The sequence below is a fragment of the Urocitellus parryii genome, chromosome 1 (genome assembly GCF_045843805.1).
Source record: "Urocitellus parryii isolate mUroPar1 chromosome 1, mUroPar1.hap1, whole genome shotgun sequence".
Lineage (NCBI taxonomy): Eukaryota > Metazoa > Chordata > Mammalia > Rodentia > Sciuridae > Urocitellus > Urocitellus parryii.
In genome coordinates this window covers 92,454,768-92,478,319 of record NC_135531.1, presented here as the reverse complement: position 1 = coordinate 92,478,319, position 23,552 = coordinate 92,454,768, and the positions used below count along the sequence as shown (strand labels likewise).

Genomic DNA, 23,552 nt, shown 5'->3' with positions numbered 1-23,552 from the left:
ATAAGAAAACAAAAAGGGCAAAAGGTGCCTAGGATGTAGCTCAGTGGTCCTTGAGGTCAATCCTTACTTCCAAACAAAATCACCACCAAAAGTAAACAAAACAAAAAAACACAAAGTTATCTTCTATCTTGAAATTTAAAAACTAAAGACACACCTAATGAGGGTTTCTGTTAGTTTCAGGTTACTCCAGGAACAAATTGAGTTTTATTCACAAGTGCCCCCATTTGGGGGAAAGCAGAACTAGGTCTCAGAAATGGCAGGGACTGCCAGGCATGGTGGTGCATGCATGTAATCCCAGTGACTTGGAAGGCTGAAACAGGATCGCCAAGTTCAAAGCCAGCCTCAGAACCAGTGAGGCATTAAGCAACTTGGGAGACCCTGTCTCAAAATTTAAAAAAAGGGCTGGACTCCCCCTTCCCCCGCTCCCCCCCCCCCAGGAAAAACAAAAACAAAAACAAAGCAAAAAACCTGTAGGGACTGTGGTGGCTCCTGACTTGCCTCTTACTTGCTTTATATGCCTCCCCGCTCCCACCAATCTGTTCCCATTTCCTCTTTTTCTACTGTCTGCTTCCTCTTCTATTAGGCTCCATGATGTCAATTGTAGTAATCAGCCTATGGGACCTTTCAGTTCCCACCAGCCAGAAATTTTCTTTGTGACAACTTATTTCAAATTGATTAGCCAAGTCTTTTTTTTTTTTTTTAAAGCTAGACCAAACAAGTCTTTGGATCCTAATAGGTAGTGTAAGTAGGGCACGTAATGTCTGGCATTTCTTTCAATAGCCATTTCTCACTAGTGTTGTTTTATATTCAGTGATCACTTTTGCTACTATACATTGAACATTTTCAATAAAAAAGTAACAGATAACTTTAAGAGTAAGTGAACAGTCATAAATGTAGAAAAAAAAATTACCCTGAATATCAGAGGAAAGAAAGTATATTTAGCACCAAGAACAGTATTATACATATAGAACATACAGGTTAAAAGAAGCATCAATGGCCTAACAAAAAGCAGAATATACTTACAGACCACAGAATTGAGAACAGAAGGAAAATAACCTGGGGTATACAGAAGCCACATAGGCTTCAACATTACAAAGTAGTATTTTAAACTCAGCATAATATTAGGGAAATATGGTTAGTGGAAATGAAAAAAAAATTGTACTATTTCAGCCACAGTGACTTTTGAAAAATCATTTTTGTTTGGTAAATTTTACCCATCTGACTACTCTTCAGCTCTGGGCAATTTACTTTTGCATTGCTGGCACTCCATTCTTTCTCTTAGATGAAAAGAAACCTCACCTGATTATATGAATTCAGATATAGTGCAACTGGCTCCCATCAGCAATGGACTCATCATTTTACTTAATTAATTTTGTGTAACATGATCCATATTATACATAATCAAGAAAAATATGTACTGTTTGCTCTTTACAGCATTTATCTTTCATTATTTCCCTCATTAACTTTGAGTGCCCTGATAATTTATAAAGTTTATCCTCAATTATCAGACTGATTTGACCACATTCATTAAATATTAATAAATTGGATACATTTTCCTTTCATCTGAAACCAATCTTCCCTCACCTCCAAGTTCCCATTTCCAGTCTCTTCTAATCTTATTGCCATTTCAAATTAAGATACTTTGGCTTTTACAATAATTGTTTCAAAGGGAATATTAGCTGATCCTTCAGACATAATAATGTAAAAATTACTTGTTCATTCATGTCTGGTAAGTTTGTTTCTTATCGGGAGTTGAGATGGATTATAACAGATTGAACAGCTCAATATTCAAGTCTTAGGTCTACAGAAAGGAGAATCTGTTGGTAGATTAAAAGTTCAGTTGTTGAATTCATCTGGAGCCCAAGGCAATCACTCAAAGAGCTTCATTGTGGTAATTGAGGGCAGTAATTCCCAAAGTGTGGTCCTCAGGACCAGCAGTATGTTTGAACTTGTTAAAATGCAAATTCTTGGGGCCCACTCTAAACCTACTCAGTCCAATTACCAGGGTGTGACCTGGCTGTGTCATAAGCACTAAGATTCAAATGCACCCTTGTTTCAAAAACCACTGCCTTAGGATTTCTCTGTTGCAGTCCACAGCTAAATAGGGCACAGTCAATCCCTTATCCCTTCCTTTAAATAGCCATCACAATTACTGACTTATCTTAAACCCAACACTGGGCTTAGTATGCCATTTTTAACAAGCATCAACTTGGAGTATTTGGCTTGTTATCAATTTTGGTAACATCTTGCCAATGTCTCAAAGTAGACTTTACTCATTCAGAGCCATTATCTCTAACTAAAGGTTCTCATCCAGTGACCTTTTCCTCAAGGGACAACATACACTGGTTCTTCTCCCAGTAATGTTGCCCACAGGAATTCCAGTCTTTTTGTAAGTAGAAGGGACTCTTCTTTCATTTCCAACACAATAATAACTTTTTTTTAAAAAAAAAAACTTGAATTAAAAGGCAACTTTATTCTAATTAACTAACACTTTTATCTCTTCCCACAAAAATACTTGGAAGTAGTTTATAAAAACTGGCATGCAAAAATTCAGACAAAAACAGATATGACCTAGATAACATTGTATCCCTATTGTTTATGGCAGCCTTGGAGAACAATATAGAATATTATTCATAAACAATTTCAGAGAAGTTTTGAAAAAAATTTAAATAGATTCCAAAGATAAATAAATTGAGGTGTTTATAAAGTGGAGCAGTGGAAAGAGTACGGGCTTTGGAGTAATATGCTTTAGTTCAAATCGTGGTACTTAATTTTCTGGCACTTTAGCTTTTAAAAAAACAGCCTCATTACCTGCAAGTTATAAACACAAGTAAAAACACAAGTTAGATAATTAACTAAATGATGTGATTTCAAGGGCACCAGGTAGGTATGCATACTCCCTGTCACCTCCTCTTCCCAGTGCCCCACCATGCCTAAAAATCCTTTATCTTCTCCAAATGCAGACTACATGAATTTTATCATTAAAAATAAACCTTTCATTTATTCAACAAATATATGAGCATTTATCATCATAGTCACTTTTGATCTTTTAGAACAAACTCAGGGAAGATATATTAAGTAAATTATCTTTGCTATTATCAGTGTATTTTCCTTCATGAAAGAGGGCTCCCCCTGAGGTTAGTATAAGGAAGTGGGTACTTCACCCCAACCCCCTAACCAACTGTACACATCAAAAATAAAGTTTTTCTTAACAGGTAAGGATATTTAAATACTCCTCTGAATTTTTTCTTTTTCCCAATGCCAGGGCCTCTTTTGAATATCTTAATGGCATTGTATCTACTTTTAAAGTTTCATGTGATTTGTATTTTCTGAATATGACAGAGTACTGATTATATTTGGCTGTAGAAAATATGCCTTAACAGGTAGGGTGATATAAGGTGTTGCATGTTAGACCCAGCAGCAACAGGGAAAAGATGAGGAGGAAAGACAGTTACATTATAGAACATGGAAGAAACTACTTGTACTAAGAATAATCAAAATTTCAAGTATAGAATTCTTTTAAGAAAAAGTGAATACTTATGTGGTCCTGTTATTTCAATGCCTAGACCTGTGCTAGGCAGACACTGATATATATGCCTCTGTTTTAACTGAGTTCCAGTGGAGTAATGGGGGAAAAGGGTGGAAAAATATTGAAAAGTGAAGAAGTGCTAATCACATAAAGAAAAATTAAAATTTAGGAATGGTTAAGTGCCAGCAGTCTTCTTCAATTGTTTTTATTACAGTAGGAGAAATTTTACTCTTAATGCATAGAATTTGAAGAAAAAAATTTATATAAGCTTTTAAAGAGGCCCTTTTGACAATTATTAATACAAATGTGAAATAAGACCCTTCAAACAAATACCAATTTCAGTAATAGTTTACATACAGCAATAATTTATTCTGAAATGTTCATTTAGTTTCTGTTGAGACACAATTCATGTCTCATTAATAAAAGAGCAGCCATCTCACCTCAAATACCAGAATGTACAACAGTTACAGCATAGCAAAAATTCTACCTACTTTCAGATAAAATCTAGTTCAGGTAAAATAATTTCATTCAATGTTTTACAGTTACACAGATTTTTTTTGAGCACAAAATAGTGTAAATTGTTACACTGTAGCTATCTCTATGCACATCATATGACCACAGAACTGTTAATCATAACTTCTGAAATTGAACCGTCATTTCATTCATGCAGTAAAGCAAAGCAGGCTGGGTAAACTTATTCATTGGGAACCATATTACTGTGAATTTCACAGCCACATGATTAATTATGAAGTTAGATGGACTCACAGGACTAAAACAATTTTTTTGCATAAATACCAATTTCTCCCTGATGTAAGTTTAATTAGTTTATAATCTAGAAATGATTGATAACAGCAATATATCATATTTTCTATCTGTAGTGTTCATTATTTTACGATGAGCGAAAACTGAAGTATGATGGGATGGATGCTACTTAAATATATGTAAAAACATACTGTACAAATATACTTGGCTTTACCACTTTTTTCCCTATTAAGAGTGCCTCCCAAAATATGACCAGTGAAGACAAAGTATACTCTATCAAATATGGCTTCCTGAACAAAAACCCTCTAACAAGAATCAAACCTATTTACAAAAACTTTCAATCTTTTAAACTTTCATTTAGAACAAAATTTCTATATAGCAGTTGTAATTAACACCTAATTTTCTTAGTTTTGTCCTTCCAGCTCTTTTAAACAGATGTCACAAGGTAAGACCCAGAATGGCGCTTAGGACTTTGAGTTCCACTGGATTCTGTGCTGTCAGTTTTTGAGTCTCGTTTCTTGGTGTTATTCACTGGTGTTGGGATCTGAGATGGGCGAGCTGAAGTGCTATCTGCGCTGCTTTTCCTAGGACTTGGGTTGTAATTAAAAGGAGTCACTCTGGCAGCAACAGTTCCACTAGGTGAACTGTGTTTGCTTGAGCTGCTTGAACTGAAAGGGGTACGCTCTGCTATAGAGCTTTCACTAGTCTCTGCTGCAGGAACAGGATTACTCTGTCCCTGTTTTGTCTCAGTTCCTTTTTGGTCTGGGGCATCTACCTGAATAAAGGAGTTCAGGCGGTTTTCCAAACCCATGGTGTGCACGGGGACACTGCCATTACCCCCATTTTGTTTTCCCTGATTATCCTTTAAATCTTTCACATTTGGATTTCCCTTTTCTGAAACACTGTCAATCACTGGGGGAGTATTACCTGTGGGAGATCTTCCAGATCTAGGGTTGTTAATGGGACAGTCCTCAATTCTCACCCAAACATCCTCTGTTTTAGAAACAGCAGGTGCCATTTGATAAATTAGAGTTTTTGATTCAGCACCATTTGTAGCACCCGAAGAAGTGTTCTGAGAAGTAATATTTGTGGGAGAAATTTCACTTTCTTTTATTTTTCTCCATGTTCCTTTTGTGGATACTTGGTTTTCTTTAGTTTGTTTGGTTCCTGAAACAGAGTTTACATGTTTTTCATCCTCACTTTTTGCTTTTTCACTGGACTCTGATGAGGCAGAAAGAATTGAAGACGAGCTTCCAGTTCTTCTCCAAGTGCTTACTCGAGGAAGGGATGATGAATGTTTGCTATGCTCACGCTTCCAGGTTCCTGATCTGTTGATTGGAAGTCTGGAAGGACTTTCAGAATGGGAGCGTGCTATATCATGACGCTTTACTGGTCTTCCATCATTATATTCTATAGTGGGACTGAGATTGGGTGGAAGTTTTCGCCATCCACCAGCCTGAACAGATGAATGTGTGGACAGAGACATATCAGGAAGGGAAGGGCTTAAAACTGGTGTTTGTGCCTGAGACCTAGTGGGAGAATCTGGTCTAGAAGATGGAGAAAGAGATTCAAATGAAGCAGATTCCTCCAATTTTCTCCTTAGGGTTGGGCTTGGAGCTTCTTTGATGAAAGTAGACTGACGTACTAATACAGGTCTCTCTGATCGATCAGATTCACTTCCACTTGATTTAGTTGAAGACATTCTAGAAAGTTCTACCTTTTTACTGGACCCATTGCTATTATTCATCTGATTTAGTCCTTTGGAGGCAGACTCACTTCTTGGGATACTACTGGTATTCTTGGATAAGCCTGTTTGTTTGGTAAGGTTTTGTTGGCTCATCTGTCTGCCTGGAGATGTATATGACATTTTCCCAGAGCCTGAAGACTTAGTTGAAGCAGTACTAGGGGATGATGTTCTGGGCAGTTGAGATAATTTGTTAGGAGGACTTATTCCATTTCTACCAGGTGAAATTGAGTTTCGCCCTGGAGACTGCATAGGTCTAGTTAATGGTTGCTGGGCAGGTCTTGAAGGAGTAGAATCTCTAGATCCTGACCTAGAAGGCCCTTTATTTGACCCACCTATTTGTGAAGTCTGCCTGGTAACAGGGCTTAATTCTGATTTCACTGAAGGCTTGGTTCCTCTAGGGGAAGTGGTGGCTGCTTGACCTTCACTAGGGCTTTTGGAGGCTGGAGTCTTAAGAGGTGGGCCTTTTTTAGAAACAGGGCTTGTACTTGAGGAGCTATTTCGAACTCCCGGAATATGAATCATTGTCCTACCTCGAGAGATTAAAGGCATGTTTGTTTGAAGGGGCTGTTTCATTTGGCTGGAAATTTCTGAATTAGATCGAACTTTTCCAGTAATCAAGCTTTTATAAACTTTTTTTCCTCCTTTGATTCCTTTATTTTCAGATTCCATTTTTTTAGTTTCCAATGTACTTTTCTCCCCAGGCTTGAGAATTCGTGGTCCTTTATTACCTGTGAAGGGTTTTTCCTCTTGATCAGGTGTAAGATGAAAAGGTGATCCCAGAGAGATTCCTGATTTCAGAGAAAGAATGGAATCTGAATCAGATGAAGCTTGTCTAGATAAACATGCAGCAGCAGCAGCTTGATGCAAACTACTCACTATGGAATTTGCACCTTCTTGAATAGCTTTCCAATCAAAATTTTCTGAGTCAGGGGATAAACCATGCTCTGAATCTGGTTTCTGTATATCTTTCAAATCAAGTGTCAAATCTTCAGCTAATATGCCACCCATATTTCTGGGACTATGTTTTTCATTATCACCCTTGAGTCTTGAAGGCCTTTTCTTTTTTGGCATTGCAGAACTTATACATTCCTGCAACAGGTCATCTTCAGAATCAATACTGAGAGAACTGAGAGAACTGTTTCTTGAGAAACAAACAGGAGTATCCTCAACATGAAATGATTTAGGAGCATAACCTGATGCCTGGGGTTTACTTGGTTCTCCTTGTGAAGCAGGTGGCGCAGTCTCTTTAATAGGTTCATTTTCTTTGTTATTGTTGTTTTCTTGGTCAATGTCACTAAGAGAACTCAGAGAAGAATTACGAGAAAAGCAAACTGGTGTATTTTCAATAGCAAAATTCTGTAATTTTTCATCAGTTGCTGCCCCTCTATCTGGTATGTCTTTGGATGACTGAGGAAAAGTGGGTTGCTTCTGTAGTATGGGTTTAGACTGGCCTCGACTTATTGGATGTTTTGTAACAGCTTGTGACTTATTAGATGATTGTTGGCTTGATGTTAGTTCTGTGTGGCTGGTAACTTTAGCTTCTGAATCCTTACTGTCTTTCCCCTTTCTTAATTCTGCCTTTTCCCTGGAAAGGTCAACATCATCATCATCAAAGTCTAAAGAACTTAAAGAATCATTTCGTGAAAAACAATAAGGTGTTCCTTCAATAGGGGTGTAATGATGAGGTGAATCAAAAGTAAAACTTCCTCTAACTCTATCTTCATTATTTGGTAGCTTATCATTGAAGTCCTTGGAATTAGTCTTCAAGTTTTGTTTCTTTGAATCTTTGTTGTCTGAGAAAGCTGGTTCAGTATTTAAGTTATTCTTTGAGTCTGTGTTCTTTTTCACACGTGTCCTATACTCAGTATTTTGTGGCATAGGTTTTACTGGTGAAGTAGGTTTCTTTTTCTTACTATCTATTTGATTTTTGTTAGTTCCAGATGAAGACACAGATGCTTGCTGGACCTGGTCCATTATCTTTTTCACACGGAAAGGCTTGTGACTTTTCCCTTTGGGCATAGCAGAATTAATGCATTCTGCAAGAATATCGCCTTCTTCTGTTTTACTGTCATCCAATTCAGGCATAGTTACAGATGAGGTTTTTCCTCTTTGAGCCTCATCTGTACTTCTGCCTTCTGTAGGAATGGTATCTCTTTTTTCAAATTCACCTGACTGTGCCCCTGCTCTAATCCCTTCTCCAGCAGCTAACTCATTTGGAGGGGATTCTATTGTAAGATCACTTAGAGATGTAGCTGTGGAAAAGTTTATAGGTGTCCCTTCTACACAATACACCCGTGGCATGTCATCTCCTGGTGTAAAACTAACATGCTTTTGTGCCTGTAACCTGTTTTGTGATGGAAGAAGTTTGTACACAGGTAGTTGACTTGGTTTCCTTGCCACAGGTGGAGGTAATTTTGAAGCAGTCTGGGCTAGCTTTTTGGCTTTGCGTGATGACTTTGTTGGCATCGCAGAAATAATACATTCTTCTAATATTTCAATATCATCATCATCTGAATCATCCAGTAGATCTTTTTCAGAATCAACAGGTTTTTCTGCCTCTTTGTCCTGGTTTTCATTTGATTCTTCAGGCTGCTCTGGTTCTGTTTCATTCCCATTGTCATTTTCATGAACTGGAGGCATTATTCTTAGCTCTACATCTTTCTGTATAAATGGTTCATCGAGGCTTAGGGCACTCAGGCTAGATGAACAAGAAAATCCATCTGGAGTACTCTCTGTGGCAAAATGTAACAAAGTATCAGCATCTGGAAGAACCTGGACCCTCTGAACAGCAGCATTTACAGCAGCTTGCTTAGGTCCACTCTCTCTTTTTTCAGTAGTAGGTACTTTATTTTTAGGTACCTCTCGCTTGGTTTGAACTGTCTGAGGAGGTGGTGGAGGGGTTTTACTTCTGCTTGGTGGCATGGTTTGTCCAGGGCTATCTGGAAGGTCACTGGGGCTTATAATGCCACTTACCATTCCACTGCATGGTTCACTCTGAACAGAGCTGGCAATGGAACGACTCTCAAAACTATCAAGTGAACTGACAGAAGTACATCTGCTAAACATGAGTGGAGTCTCCTGAACATAGTGCTCTGGTGGACTTTTGGGTGTTTGAGCACCACTTTTGGAGGGAGACTTGGCCCCTGAAGAAAATTCAACAGCTTTGTGTCTGGTTGATTCTGAAGATAGACTGGAAGCTTGGAGTCGACTGGGTTTGGTTCTACCATGCTGTGATACTGTTGGAACTTCACTTACAGGATCTTCAGTTGATCTAGTTACATTGTTCTCTTTTATTTCTGCTATTTGCAGAGTATTAGAAGAATCTGCTTCCTGTGTTGTCTGATCACATCCTATTTCATCTTCAGCTGATGACAAAGATGATAATGAACTGCACCTTGAAAAACATATTGGGGTGTCTTCTACACAGTAAGTCTGAATTGTTTCTTGGTTGATAGAGGGAACTTTGCAAGTGGTAGTTTTTTGAGTCTGACCGTTTCTATTCTGTGCTGAACTTGGATGTAACTGAGTTTGCCTCTTTGCATTGGATGAAGGTGTGGATGCCTTCTCACTATTTGAAGAGATGTGTTCAGTTTTAGTGTTTTGTGCAGATGAACTCTTTGAAAATGGAAATGATGGTTTCTGTGAGGAAGAAATGTCAGTGGCATATTTTAAACTATAATCAATAGGCTGATCCACATGATGCTTTTCTTCATTATATTTTATGCTATAATTTGTTGGTCTCTCCTCTTCCTCATGCTGTTCTTCTTCAGAATAGCGTTCACTATAGTTGGTTGGCTTATCATCTTCATAGTCATCTTCCTGACACAAAGACTGGTTTACATTTTGATTAATTCCATGACCAGAACCCACTCGATTTGTTTCTGAACCATTGGTTCCCCTTGACCTATATGGGGAAACACATTCTTGCTGTCCAAAATGTGGCTGGAACTTAAGGTGTTTATCATCAGTACTCTCAGTATATACAGGGTAAGTGGTATTTTGACTCCTTGATTGTCTCTGCTCATTTTGTTTTATTTCATCTTCTATTATGTGTTTTGGTCTTGCCCATCTTTCATTCTGTGAAGGACTTTGCCTTCCAGAGTTCAATTGCTCATCTGAATATTTAAGACTATAATTTATTGGTGTATCCAGTTCTCCATCATTATCATCCATATGATTTGCACTATGTATTTTATGGGCGAGGTCAGCTGGATACTGACCGTAACTGCAAAATTTACTTTCATCATCTTCAGAATAGGATTCAACTGAAGGTTTCATTTGACCTCTTTTACCATAACCATCACTACTACTGACGCTATTTAAACTATCATTTGAAGATCTTTTATATTCCAATTTACCATAAGGCATAGAGCATGTCCTATTTGAATTTTCTGACTTAGTAAAATTATATGTGTTTGAATGTGTGTGGGCAGTGGAACTTCTTCTTATTGCATTCCTTTCATCTGTCACACAATGTAATTCGGTGGTAGAACCAGAATTTCTGTCTTCCTGGGAGGTATGAATGGCTGATACTTCTTCCATGACTTTGGCAATTTGGGCTGCAGTGGTTGAGATTGGCAAACCTCGCTTTGAAGAGGTTCCTGGATTTTCTGTAGTTGGGTGGTAGCTGCTTAGGCCAATTCCTCGCTCCCTCTCCAAACTTCTATCTTTTTCAGAACGAGAACTATCTAAACTTCCCCTTGATGAAGAGGAGCTGGGCAATACTGTAGTATTCAAATATGGTGAAAGAACAGTCATATTTCCAGTATTAAAATTGTCTGATCTATTATCATCATGTCGATTGGTGTCAAAAACGTAGTCACCATAAAGATTTTGCTTGTGTCTTTGCTTACTACGATGAGATGCCTTAGGACTTAAATTGTCAATATTGTCAAAAGTTTCAGATAAATGCTGAGCATCTAATTCTGCTTCTAGGGCTTTCTGTTTCCTAACATGAAGAGATGGCAAGCTTGAACCAGGAGACATAATATTGGCGTCCTTATATTTTGCAGGTCGATTTGCCATGAGATTCCTTAAAGCTGCAGCACTTCCCATAGCAATCATTTTGTGCTTTGAATGAATGAGATTCTTGAGCATGCTAACAGCCCCCATATCCCATAATGCTTCCTGGTCTTTAGGATTTCTTGCCGAGAGATTCCACAAAGTTCCACATGCATTACTGACTATTGTCAAACTGTGAGATTTCAAGTGTTGTAACAAAGTTTGTAGGCAGTTGTTCTCTCTTAGGATTTGCCTGGAATAGAAACAAGAAATCACAGAGTGAAAAAAAAAAAATCTGTAATAAGATAGAAAACAAGTAAATCTAAAGATAATTTTACTAAAAGTTAATAATAGACATGTTAAAATTATACCAATTATTCTATAAATTTCAAGCATTCACATCTTTTGTTCTTAGTTCATTCAATGTTTATTGATTAAAATTACTCATCTGTCAGATTAAAAGAAGTGAAAATGTGATTTTCTATCTATTCTACATTTCCTATTCTGATCCAATAGCTTAAAATACTCTTGGCGGGGGGGTAGGTACCAAATACATTTATTCTTTTCACATGGTAACAGTTTTACAATTTAAGTGTCATAAATATATCATGAAATCTTAAACTGAACAGGAACTTTGTGGTAATTTAGCCTACACATACAAGCCACAATGTTGACTACTAATATCTTGGAAGAGGTAAACAGAACTGATACATTTTTTATGTAGTCAGGGAGCATACTTTATGTACATATCAGCAAACCTACTTTCTAGAGTAATCTCTATGTCTCCAGTTTAATTTTCTGACATGTTATCTTTCTTACAAGTACTCTTTGGCAGATTGTGTGTGTTGTCATTATTTTGAAAAATAATGTGAAGTAAAGGTTTTCAAAATATTTAAAGCATGTAGATACAAGGGCTAAGAATCAGCATAATGAACTCTGAGACCTGAAAGAGCAATAGCTAGTTTAATGCATGGAAAACTGAAGTTCATTGACAGCATATTCAGCTTTAATAAGCCTTAAAATAGACTGGCAAGGGTGCACAATAAACTTTAATGTGGTGGTCTTTTCTCAATAGTCCAGTAGTCAACTGAGTACTTACTGAGTTTACAAAATACTTTTTGCGTAGCAGGAAGGAATATAAAAAGCTTGAAGTTTTACATCAAAAACTTAAATAAAAAGATGTTTATATTCTCTATTAAAAGAACCTGATGCTCTTTTTGAAAACAACAGGAATAACACTGGATACATTTAAAAAAATGAATAAGATCTGAAAATACTCATATTTTTGTTGACATATTATAGATCCCAAGTTTTAAAAATGTGTGCTCTGACTCTGATCTTTCAGATTTTAGAAACCTAGCAGGATTGGCTGGTACTTAAGTAATATGATAAGTGATGTTAAGACACCACTGGAAAAATGAGAGCCTTTATACTTTCAGAATCATGCTCATCATTTTGCTGTTTTTAAAATAAGCTTCATATTCCTTTATGCCATAGTAATAAGCAAGAAAGAATTTTGTTCTAATATTTATGACTTTTATTTATTTCTCCACACATGGGTTATATCTCTTAACATTTGTTTGTCTAATCTCCTTTATGGTACTATAAACTTTATTAGAATAAATACACTAATGAGTAAAACTGGGATTAACATTTATCTTTTCACTGTACTAAGTGTATTTTGGTTTTGAACTTATTAATAATTATACAAAACACTGCTCACGATTAGGTCTTTTCAAAGAAATGAATTCATGTAGAAAGTAATATAGAACTCTGTATATACCTGTGGTCCTCATTTGTAGCTATCAAGCTGGATACATTCCGTAATATCCCACCTCCACTTTCAATAATGGCTAAAGTATTTGTCTGGCTCCGGTAAGTGAGAGTGCCAACCAAAAACGCAAGCGCACCATCTACAGCACATATATCAGCTTTATTCTCAGTGCAATGTGCTGACAAATTCCATAAGGCACTCAGTACGCTTTTGAGGGTTGATTCCTATTAAAAAACAGAATATGTGTCATCTAATTAGAACTGGAATTTGTTTTTCATAACTTTTATGTTGACTTCTACTGAACAAAGTTTGTTTTTTGATTTCCCCAGTTTTCCAACTCTGACTAGTAAAATTTTTAAATTTTTTGGCACCAGAGATTGAACCACGGGTACTCTACCACTGAGCCACATCCCAGCCCTTTTTATTTTTTTATTTTGAGACAGGGTCTTGCTAAGTTGCTGAGGCTGGCTTTAAACCTTGATCCTCCCAAGTCATTCACTGGTAAACTATTAAGAAATTTTCATTTAGAAAAACTTTCATAAAATATCAAATAAAATTTAAGCAATGTCCCAAATTAAGCATAACACAATATGAAATTAATGGTCTTCCCTGTTTAAATGATATACATATCTTACAAAACTTACACACACACATAATTCATGTACATTATGAAAAGATAACATTTTCAAATCAATGGAAACTAAATTTAAAAAAGCCTCTATTACTATACATGGATAAGGAAAATCATCCCCCTCCCTCCTCGCCTTCCCTGCACTGTAGTAGTAGGAATTGAACCCAGGGCATTTTACCACTGAGTTACATCCCCAGCCCTTTTAATTTGTAGATAGGGTCTCACTAAGTTTCCCAGGTTGGAACTTGCCATCCTCCTGCTTCAGCTTCCTGAGTTGTTGGGGAAATAGGGAAAGATATCTTAGAAGTACTGTTAAATGACAAGAGCAATTTGCAAAGCAGTATATACAGTATTACATTTGTATTAAAAACATACATAAATGTCTATATGTGGTTGATCCAAAAGTAACAATGTAACTTATGGAAAGAAGAAAGGATATTGGAAAAATGTCTCAAAGATGCAAACTAATTACAAAAAGCCAAAACTCCCTAATATACAATATCATAGTAAAATGTCAAACTGCACTTGCCATAGAAACATTTTGATATGCAATTGGTCACAATCTCCCATGATCCTGGTGTCAGTCTTTGTACTTATCTCACAAAAAATATTCATTAGAAATTTACTATCTGTTGGGGCTGGGGTTGTGGCTCAGTGGTAGAGTGCTTGCCTAGCATGCATGAGGCACTGGGTTAGATCCTCAGTATCACATGAAAATAAAATAAAGATATTATGTCCACATAAAACTAAAAAATAAATATTAAAAAAATCTATTATGTGCCTATCATACAGGCACTTCAAACAATTAACAAAACAAAACAAAACAAGGTAGTCTAAAAGATTATTGCAGCCTGAATTTTAATAAAATATTCCAGAGAAGACTGTTCTGTAGGAGGATAAGACCTGTACCTTCATAGAGAAGAGAAGACAGTAGCTCCTCGCAGGGGAAGCAGAATGATAAAAGGTATGTAATCCCAGTGGCTTGTGGAGGCAGGAGGACCGTGAGCTCAAAGATAGCCTCAACAAAAAGAGAGGCACTAAGCAACTCAGTGAGACCCTGTCTCTAGATACAATATAGGGCTGGCTTTATGGCTCAGTGGTTGAGTGCCCCTGAGTTCAATCTTGGTTACTACCCCTGCCCCCCCACCCCCCAAAAAAAGGTATGGAAGTAGCCAGGTGCAGTGGTGCACACCTGTAATCCCAGTGGCTCAGGAGACTAAGGCAAGAGGATTGTGAGTTCAAAGCCAGTCCAGCAACTCATCGAGGCCCTAAGCAACTCAGTGAGCCCCTGAATCTAAGTTAAATACAAAAAGAGCCGGGGATGTATCACAATGATTCAGCACAAAATCCTCAGTTCAATCCTCAGTACAAAAACCAAACAAACAAACAAACAAACAAACAAATAAAGTATGGAAGCAGAAATCAGGAAGAAGGGCTAGGTGCAGTGGCATACAACTGTAACTCTGGGTTTAATACCAGTACCAAAACCAAAAACAAATCAGGAAGGAAGGACTGTAGAATAGAAAGACACAAAGGAGACCAAGACCCATGCTGGGAACAGTAGAACGTAAGTTCAGAGAGTTAAAATATAGGCTTTGAATGCCACAGGAAACATTATGGGCCTAAATAAAAAAGTAGTTAACTACCCATTCTCTTTATCAAGAAATTAATTAAATGAAACAGTATTGGAGTAGGTTTAGACACTGCTTATCAGAGAGCTAGAAAGAGGCAGGAAGGAAATGCTTCCACAATCAAGATGTGAGAAAAGCTCAATTTTAATTGCAATGTGATTGAAGTAAAGGCAGAGCATTTTAAGCTTCTGAGAATAAAAAGATGGCAAGTCTTTAGAGCAGTGAGTCAAACTGCAATTTGCCCAGAAGAGCTAAAGTTAGAAAAACAAAAGTTGCTCTCTGTGTTACTATATGTCAAAGGCCAAGAGTTTTGATTCAATAAAGTTTTACAGTTCAAAACAGAGGAGAAAAGAAATGATTAGGAGTTAGGGATGTGGTGTAGTGGTAGAATGCATGCTTAGTATATACTAGGCCCTAGGCTCCATCCTCAGTGTGTATGTGTGCATGCATATACATGTACGCTCACACACAAAATGACAAGGACAAAATGATTAGCAGGTGGAAATACAGGGCTGCGGCTAAGCAGTAGCGCACTTGCCTGGCATGTGTGAGGCATTTGGTTCGATTCTCAGCACCACATATAAACAAACAAACAAACAAATGTCTATCAACAACTTAAAAAAAATATATATATATATAAAAAAAGTTGGAAATACAGGTGAAAGCAAAGGGAGGAGTTTTAGTAAGTTGCGTGATCATAAAGTATAAAATACAGGTGAAGGTAGAAAAGAAAAACCAAAGTGAATCTATAAATCCAGATTTTGCAACCTGGAAAAGAGCTGTATCAGAAGCAAAATCAGACAAATCCTCTGAAACGGAAATGAGGACAACTACTCCATTCACAATATCCCCCAAAAAAATAAAATACTTGGGAATCAACCTAACAAAAGAGGTGAAAGATTTATACAATGAAAATTACAAAACCCTAAAGAAAGACATAGAAGAAGACCTTAGAAGATGGAAAAATATACCCTGCTCATGGATAGGCAGATCCAACATCATCAAAATGGCGATATTACCAAAAGTTCTCTATAAGTTCAATGCAATGCCAATCAAAATCCCAGCTGCATTTCTTGTAGAAATAGATAAAAGAATCATGAAATTCATATGGAATAATAAAAGACCCAGAATAGCAAAAACAATACTAAGCAGGAAGTGTGAATCAGGTGGTATAGCGATACCAGACTTCAAACTATACTACAGAGCAATAGTAACGAAAACAGCATGGTACTGGTACCAAAACAGGTGGGTGGACCAATGGTACAGAATAGAGGACACAGTAACCAATCCACAAAACTACAACTATCTTATATTTGATAAAGGGGCTAAAAGCATGCAATGGAGGAAGGATAGCATCTTCAACAAATGGTGCTGGGAAAACTGGAAATCCATTTGCATCAAAATGAATCTGAATCCCTATCTCTCGCCTTGCACAAAAGTTAACTCAAAATGGATCAAGGAGCTTGATATTAAATCAGAGACACGGCATCTGATAGAAGAAAAAGTTGGTTATGATCTACATACTGTGGGAGCAGGCTCCAAATTCCTCAATAGGACACCCATAGCGCTAGAGTTAACAAATAGAATCAACAAATGGGACTTACTCAAACTAAAAAGTTTTTTCTCAGCAAAAGAAACAATAAGAGAGATAAACAGGGAGCCTACATCCTGGGAACAAATCTTTACTCCACACACTTCAGATAGAGCCCTAATAACCAGAATATATAAAGAACTCAAAAAATTAGACAATAAGACAACAAGTAACCCAATCAATAAATGGGCAAAGGACCTGAACAGACACTTCTCAGAAGAGGACATACAATCAATCAATAAGTACATGAAAAAATGCTCACCATCGCTAGCAGTCAGAGAAATGCAAATCAAAACTACCCTAAGATACCATCTCACTCCAGTAAGATTGGCAGCCATTAGGAAGTCAAACAACAATAAGTGCTGGAGAGGATGTGGGGAAAAGGGCACTCTTGTTCATTGCTGGTGGGACTGCAAATTGGTGCAGCCAATTTGGAAAGCAGTATGGAGATTTCTTGGAAAGCTGGGAATGGAACCACCATTTGACCCAGCTATTCCCCTTCTCGGTCTATTCCCTAAAGACCTAATAAGAGCATGCTACAGGGACACTGCTACATCGATGTTCATAGCAGCACAATTCACGATAGCAAGATTGTGGAATCAGCCTAGATGCCCTTCAATAGATGAATGGATTAAAAAAATGTGGCATTTATACACAATGGAGTATTACTCTGCATTTAAAAATGACAAAATCATAGAATTTGGAGGGAAATGGATGGCATTAGAGCAGATTATGCTAAGTGAAGCTAGTCAATCTTTAAAAAACAAATACCAAATGACTCCTCTGATATAAGGGGAGGAAACAAGGACAGGGTAGGGATGAAGAGCTTGAGACGAAGATTTTCATTAACAGGGTTGAGAGGTGGGAGGGAAAGGAAACGAGAAGGGGAATCGCATGGAAATGGAAGGCGATCCTCAGGGTTATACAAAATGACATATAAGAGGAAAGGAGGGGTAAGACAAGATAATTCAAATGGAAGAAGTGATTTACAGTAGAAGGGGTAGAGAGAGAAAAGGGGAGGGGAGGGGAGGGGGGATAGTAGAGAATAATACAGACAGCAGAATACATCAGACACTAGAAAGGCAATATGTCAATCAATGGAAGGGTAACTGATGTGATACAGCAATCTGTATACGGGATAAAATTGGGAGTTCATAACTCATTTGAATCAAACTGTGAAATATGATGTATGAGGAACTATGTAATGTTTTGAACGACCAACAATAAAATATAAAAAAAAATATATAAAAAAAATAATAAAAAAAGAAGCAAAATCAGGAGAGACTGAAGATGGTATGACTAATTAAATGAAGCAGGTAACTTGTTCAAGGCTTTGGATGTTACAGGAAAAGAAAAACACTGTAGTAGTTAGAAGCCACAGAGCATTTTTATTTTCATTTTCAAAAGACTGGGTTTCTTATGCAGTTGAAACATAAGAAAAGAAGGATCCATTAGAGAAGATGTAGAGGACAAGAGTAAAGTACTCACATTTTTAAGTAAACAGTAAAAACTGGGGCACAGAACACATTAAAGACAAGGCTCTATTGTGTGGAAGGTGTAAGCTAGCTGAACAGAGTTAAAGTGCTGCCATACATGCAGGGGAAATAGGAAGAAGTCCTGATTCTTGATCATGAGTAGTAGTAAATAAAGCTGAAAGGCAATCAATGACTAATTAGAGAAAAAGCATGTTCACAATGACTACTGCACTGAATATAGACAAAGAGGAAACCAACAAACTCTTAATATTGTTAACCAGGAAGCCCAAATCAGAATTGTATAATAGCAATTTCTGATCGGCTAGTTTTTCCAAGATTGGCCTTACATTAAAAATTTATAGATGAAACTGGACATGGTTTTGCACATTCTTTAAGTCCCAGCTACTTGGGAAGCTGAGGCAAGAGCATTACTTAAGGTCATCAGCCTGCGTAACACAACATAACTTAAAAAAAAAAAATACAGATAAATTTAGGGTAAAATGGCCTTTTCCAAGCAAAGGACAAGTCTTTCCATTTATTATGGTCTTCTGTGTTTTTCAGTAGGATGTATCTTTTAATCTAGCTTTTTAAGTCTGTATCAATTAAATCTGTATGTAGATCTTTAGGTCTGTATTGTCCAGGCTGGTCTTGAACATCTGGACTCAAGTGATCCTCCCACTTCAGCCTCCCTAGTGGCTTAGACTATATGCATGTGCTACCATGCCTGCCTAGTTAATTCTTTTTTATAGCTGAGTTGAATTTTATTGTACAGATATCCCACAATTTGTTTACCATTTACCTGCTGACAGACATCAGAGTCATTTCTAATTTATGTTATCACAAACAAAATTACTACGAACATTCATGTGTAATTCTGTGTGTGAACATCAGTTTTTGTTCCTCTTGAGTAAAATACTTAGAAATGCAATGGCTGGGTCATATGGCAGGTGTATGTTTAACTTAAAAACATTGTAAAGTGTTTTTTTTTTTAGTTGTAGTTGGACACAATACCTTTATTTTATTTATTTATTTTTATGTGGTGTTGAGAATCAAACCCAGTGCCCTGAATATGCTAGGCAAGTGCTCTACCACTGAGCCACAACCCCAGTCCCTGCCAAATGTTTTAAAGTGGTTACACCATTTCACATTCTCACCAGAAGTGTATAGGATCTCTACTGCTCAACACTTGACCAATTTTTAAACTTTAAGTAATATGATCTGTGTAATGGTATCTCACTGTATTTTTGATTTGCATTTCCCTTAGAACTAAGGATGTCATTTATCTTTTCTAGTGCTTAATGGTCATTAATATAACTTCTTTTCTGAAGTGTTAGTTTTCCGCTCAATTTTATTTTACTTTTCTGCAGTACAGGGAATTGAACACAGGGGGCACTCTACCACTAAGGTACATCCCTAGTCCTTTTTATTTTGAGACAGCTTCTCATTAAGTTGCCCAGGCTGGCCTTGAACTGTGATTGTCCTGCTTCAGCCTCTCAAGTTGCTGGAATTAGAGGCATGCACCACTATGACCAGCTCCATTCAGTAGCTTTAAAGGTATCTTTATGCATACCCCAAGCATATTTGAATATTATCTTTATAACTAGTAATTTAGTTGAATACTTTTCTCCTAATAAATTTTCAAGTGTCTTCCAGGTATAAAAAATAGACTTCACTAAAAATACACAACTAAATAAACAGTGAAAAACAAAAACTCTTCACTCTCTCTGAAAATAAAAGTTTTTAAAAAGAAAATTTAGGCTACAGGTCTCGGCCAGTTGGGTCAAGGAAGCCCAGTTTGGCTAAGATAACTTGCTTGGTTGCTCCCTGATTTCAAGTTTACTATTTTTTTTTTTTTTAAACTAGCTTAGTTTTTGAACTAGATACCCTACCTGAAGATATGTCCTAGAAAGAAATTATTACTTGGAGTTTCCTATTGATCATTAAATTTTTAGGACTTTGGGGAACTGAAATTTGGAGAGCTCACAAGTAATACAACAGAGATTCTCAAGAGTGACTTTGTACCTTTTTCTTGAGCGACATTTGGCAATATTTGGAAATCTTTTGGATTATCACACCTGTCGGGGGCAAGGGGATGGTGTGCTGTCAGCTAGTGGGCAAAGGCTATGGATGCTGCAAAATATCCTACAATGCATAGGTCAGCCCCCTAAAACAAATAATTATCTGGGTCAAAAATGTTTACAATGTCAGAGCTGAGAAACCCTGACTAAACTACCATTTACAAATTCTTTCCCCTTTAATACTCCTAGAGATTGAACTAAAACAATGAAGATAAATAGGTCAGAAATTAGGAAATCTCCTGGCAAGGTGAAGGGAGAAGTATGGAGAAGGTGGCAAAAAAAAGGTAGCTAACATGAATCCATATTACAGTACTATTTTCAAGGGTACCTTTTTAACTTCCAAAGCACATTCCATCAATGCTTTTACACTTCCAACTTCCCGCAATGTCTTTTTACTATTTACATCTGCTCGCCAAGACAGATTCCTCAAAACACTTGCAATAACCTGCAAATGAATCAATTTTAGAAAAATTTGTATAAAAATGCTTAATACTAGCTTCCTTTTATTTCTAATGCTAGAGGTTAAGAGTAAAATCTATTCAGATTGAGAAAACCTTATCCAAAATGCTTGGGACCAAAAGTGTTTTGGGTTTCAGGTTTTGTTTGCTTTTGGAATGTGCATATATACAGTATGCAATAACCTGGACATAGCACCCAAGTCTAAATATAAAATTCATGTTTCATACACACATATATATAACCTGAAAGTAACTTTAATATAGCATTTTAATAATTTTGTGCATGAAGTTTCATGGTGTGTAATTTTCTACTTGTGCTGTCATGTTCAACACTCAAAAAGTTTCAGATTTTGGATTATTTCAGATTTTGGATTAGGAATGCTCTACCTGTAGCAAAGAAATTCCTATAATTATTTTCCTTTACTCTAATGTTACTGAAACTTTACTCTAAAACATGAGGTACTAAATACTGAGCTATGACTTAAGTCAGAATATTAACCTGCTAATATCCAAGAAACATTTGAGATTCTAAGTGGTACCTGCTGTAAGTCTTCACTTTCAGATTTTAGTTGGGCCACAAGTGCTCTCATGCAGCCTTTCATAGAGCATAGTGTAGCCTGTAAAATTAGATATTAAACAGAGTGTCATCAAAAGGTAGCTTGAAGCTGTGCTTACTAAATGTCAAACCTAGTTTTCACTGTTCATAACAGATATTTCACCTGTAAAAGATGTAGAACAAGATTATCTAGAAGAAAGACAGATGCCCTCCCAATTCTCTGCTATCCTTGTAAAACTGAAAAAAATAAAGTGAATAGATAAGAAATATAAGCAAAGGATTTTAAAGTAAGATCTTTTACCTGGATGGAATTAGTATGTGCCTCACACTTGCCTTGGTCATCAGGATTTTCAGATTCCTAATAACAATTTTTGTAATGTAACTGTATAAATTCACTATGGTGTTTCACCTGTATATGTACTTTTGCCTTTATTTAGGCAAAGCCCAATGAAATGAGTAAGGATATGCAGTGGACTTGAAGTACAGGTTTTTATTAGTCATTGTTTAATTAGAAGGGAGACAAATAAAGTAAGTGAAAAGTAGTTTGTGTATGTGAAAGTAAACTAACCTGACCTAACTTATGCACCTGAGTCATCTTTAAGAAACAGATCTTAAGAAAACATACCTTGTTGGCTACATCTCCAAAAGTCAAGTTTGTCAAAGCCATTCCAGCATATCGTCTTAAAGTAATACTGTAGTGGTCATTAGTAAGCCCATACATTTCACAGTCCACTTGCAATAATTCTGCAATGGCCTGTAGTCCCCCTAATTTAAAAAGGGCAAGAGGAAAAAGATAATAATCTAAAATAAAACAAATTATCATCAAATTGATAATTAAATATTAGGAAAAAGAAACCTCAAAGAATAAGTATATATGGTTTAAATTTGCCTTTAGATTTATAAGCCACAAAAGCTATTATAAAGGACTTTAGTGTAACATATTTATAAAGTACAACTGACAGCTATTCCATTTTCTGCAAGTTACTCCACCCTCCAGCCCCTTGCTTTACTGAATGAGTGTATTTTCTACTTACTGCACATATACTACATGCTGCCAACCATGAAGATGACCGTTTTCTATTACTAGGTCTTTCAAAACATCAATAGAAAAAGGCAACTTATTTTTACTATTAGGGCTTAAAAAAACACTCCTCATCGTCGCACATTATTGCCTAATTACTTTAATATTTTTTATTTGTCAAAATAATTACCCTTAGGAATAATGAAACTTTTAAAAGAAACTGTGCATTAAGCAATGATTATTTTTTCATCAAAAAGAATGTCTGATCAACTTCTAAGTTCTATAAAACTATTTGTGCTTAAAAAAACTCTTTACTTTTCTTTAATAGTATTGAATACCATCTATACTAGGATTTTGTATTTTCTTTCCCCCTAATTCTTACTACTGGGTATGCTCAACAATGCCCACAGTGGCCAACAGTAGGAGGGCAAGGAGGAAAACAAAGTGAAAGGAAAAGACAACAAAAAAAGGGCTTAAAAAAAAAAGTGAAGCAAAATGGTGAGGAAATGAACAAAAGAAAGATAAAAATGCATGTGGAGCTATGAAAAATATTATTCATCATCAAACATTAATAATCATGGGACTTGGAATATTGTTTTGTTACAGAGAAGTGGCTAACACAGAAAAAAAGGAAAAAAAGACGAATATAGACAAGCAATTCTGGGATAATGTAAGCCTAAATAGGTCATTAATCTGAAAGAAGGCCAGTATATTATGGTTTTATAAATGATCAAAGTTCTATCTTGGGCAAGAATTCCAGGCCAAGGGATTTAACTGTAGAAAGATTCACGAAAATCTTTATGACTAGCAGAAATGACAGACAACTTTGACTATAGGTAAATAAAAATTAATTTGTTCAAAGAAAATCTAACTGTATTTAGAAAGATTTTTCTTGAATTTACCTGTGATAGTAGAAAAATATATAATCAGTGAACCAAAACTAGTCACTGTCTTTCAGAAGCTTACAAACTAGAGCAAAGACAGACATTTCAAGCCCAGGGTTAATAAGTGGATTTAACCTAGACCCAGGGTTGGGGGGAGGTCCCGAGAAAAAGGCTAAGAAAATAATGTTTAAGGCAAATCTTTAAGGAAGAATGAGTACTTAACAATGGTGGAGAAAGTATGAGAAAGACGCATTCTGGAAGAGGAAACAGCATGTGTAGAGGCCCTTGAGTTTGAAATATGAATCAACAAGGAAAGGGACACAAGATGAGGCTACAAAAATGAGTAAGATCATGTAAGACTTTCTGTGCCACATTAAGGATTTTAGGCAGAGGAAAGTATAATGAGATGGGCAT

At 36.5% G+C, this 23,552-nt stretch overlaps 1 protein-coding gene across 7 annotated transcripts in view; it reads right to left on the bottom strand.

The window, feature by feature from the left end:
- Positions 1 to 2,445: 2,445 nt before the first annotated feature.
- Apc (APC regulator of Wnt signaling pathway) overlaps positions 2,446 to 23,552 on the bottom strand; it is a 122,270-nt gene continuing 101,163 nt past the window's right edge. For 6 of the 7 annotated variants that reach the window (XM_026401243.2, XM_026401247.2, XM_026401246.2 and 3 more), the window contains 5 exons: positions 21,859 to 21,998; positions 21,217 to 21,294; positions 20,548 to 20,664; positions 12,823 to 13,037; positions 2,446 to 11,292 (listed from right to left, as the gene is read on the bottom strand). In XM_026401243.2, coding sequence (XP_026257028.2) covers positions 4,719 to 11,292; positions 12,823 to 13,037; positions 20,548 to 20,664; positions 21,217 to 21,294; positions 21,859 to 21,998 — 7,124 coding nt within the window. In that variant the 3' untranslated portion in view covers positions 2,446 to 4,718. The remainder of the gene's footprint in view (positions 11,293 to 12,822; positions 13,038 to 20,547; positions 20,665 to 21,216; positions 21,295 to 21,858; positions 21,999 to 23,552) is intronic. The other variant, XM_026401252.2, reaches the window with a different exon arrangement.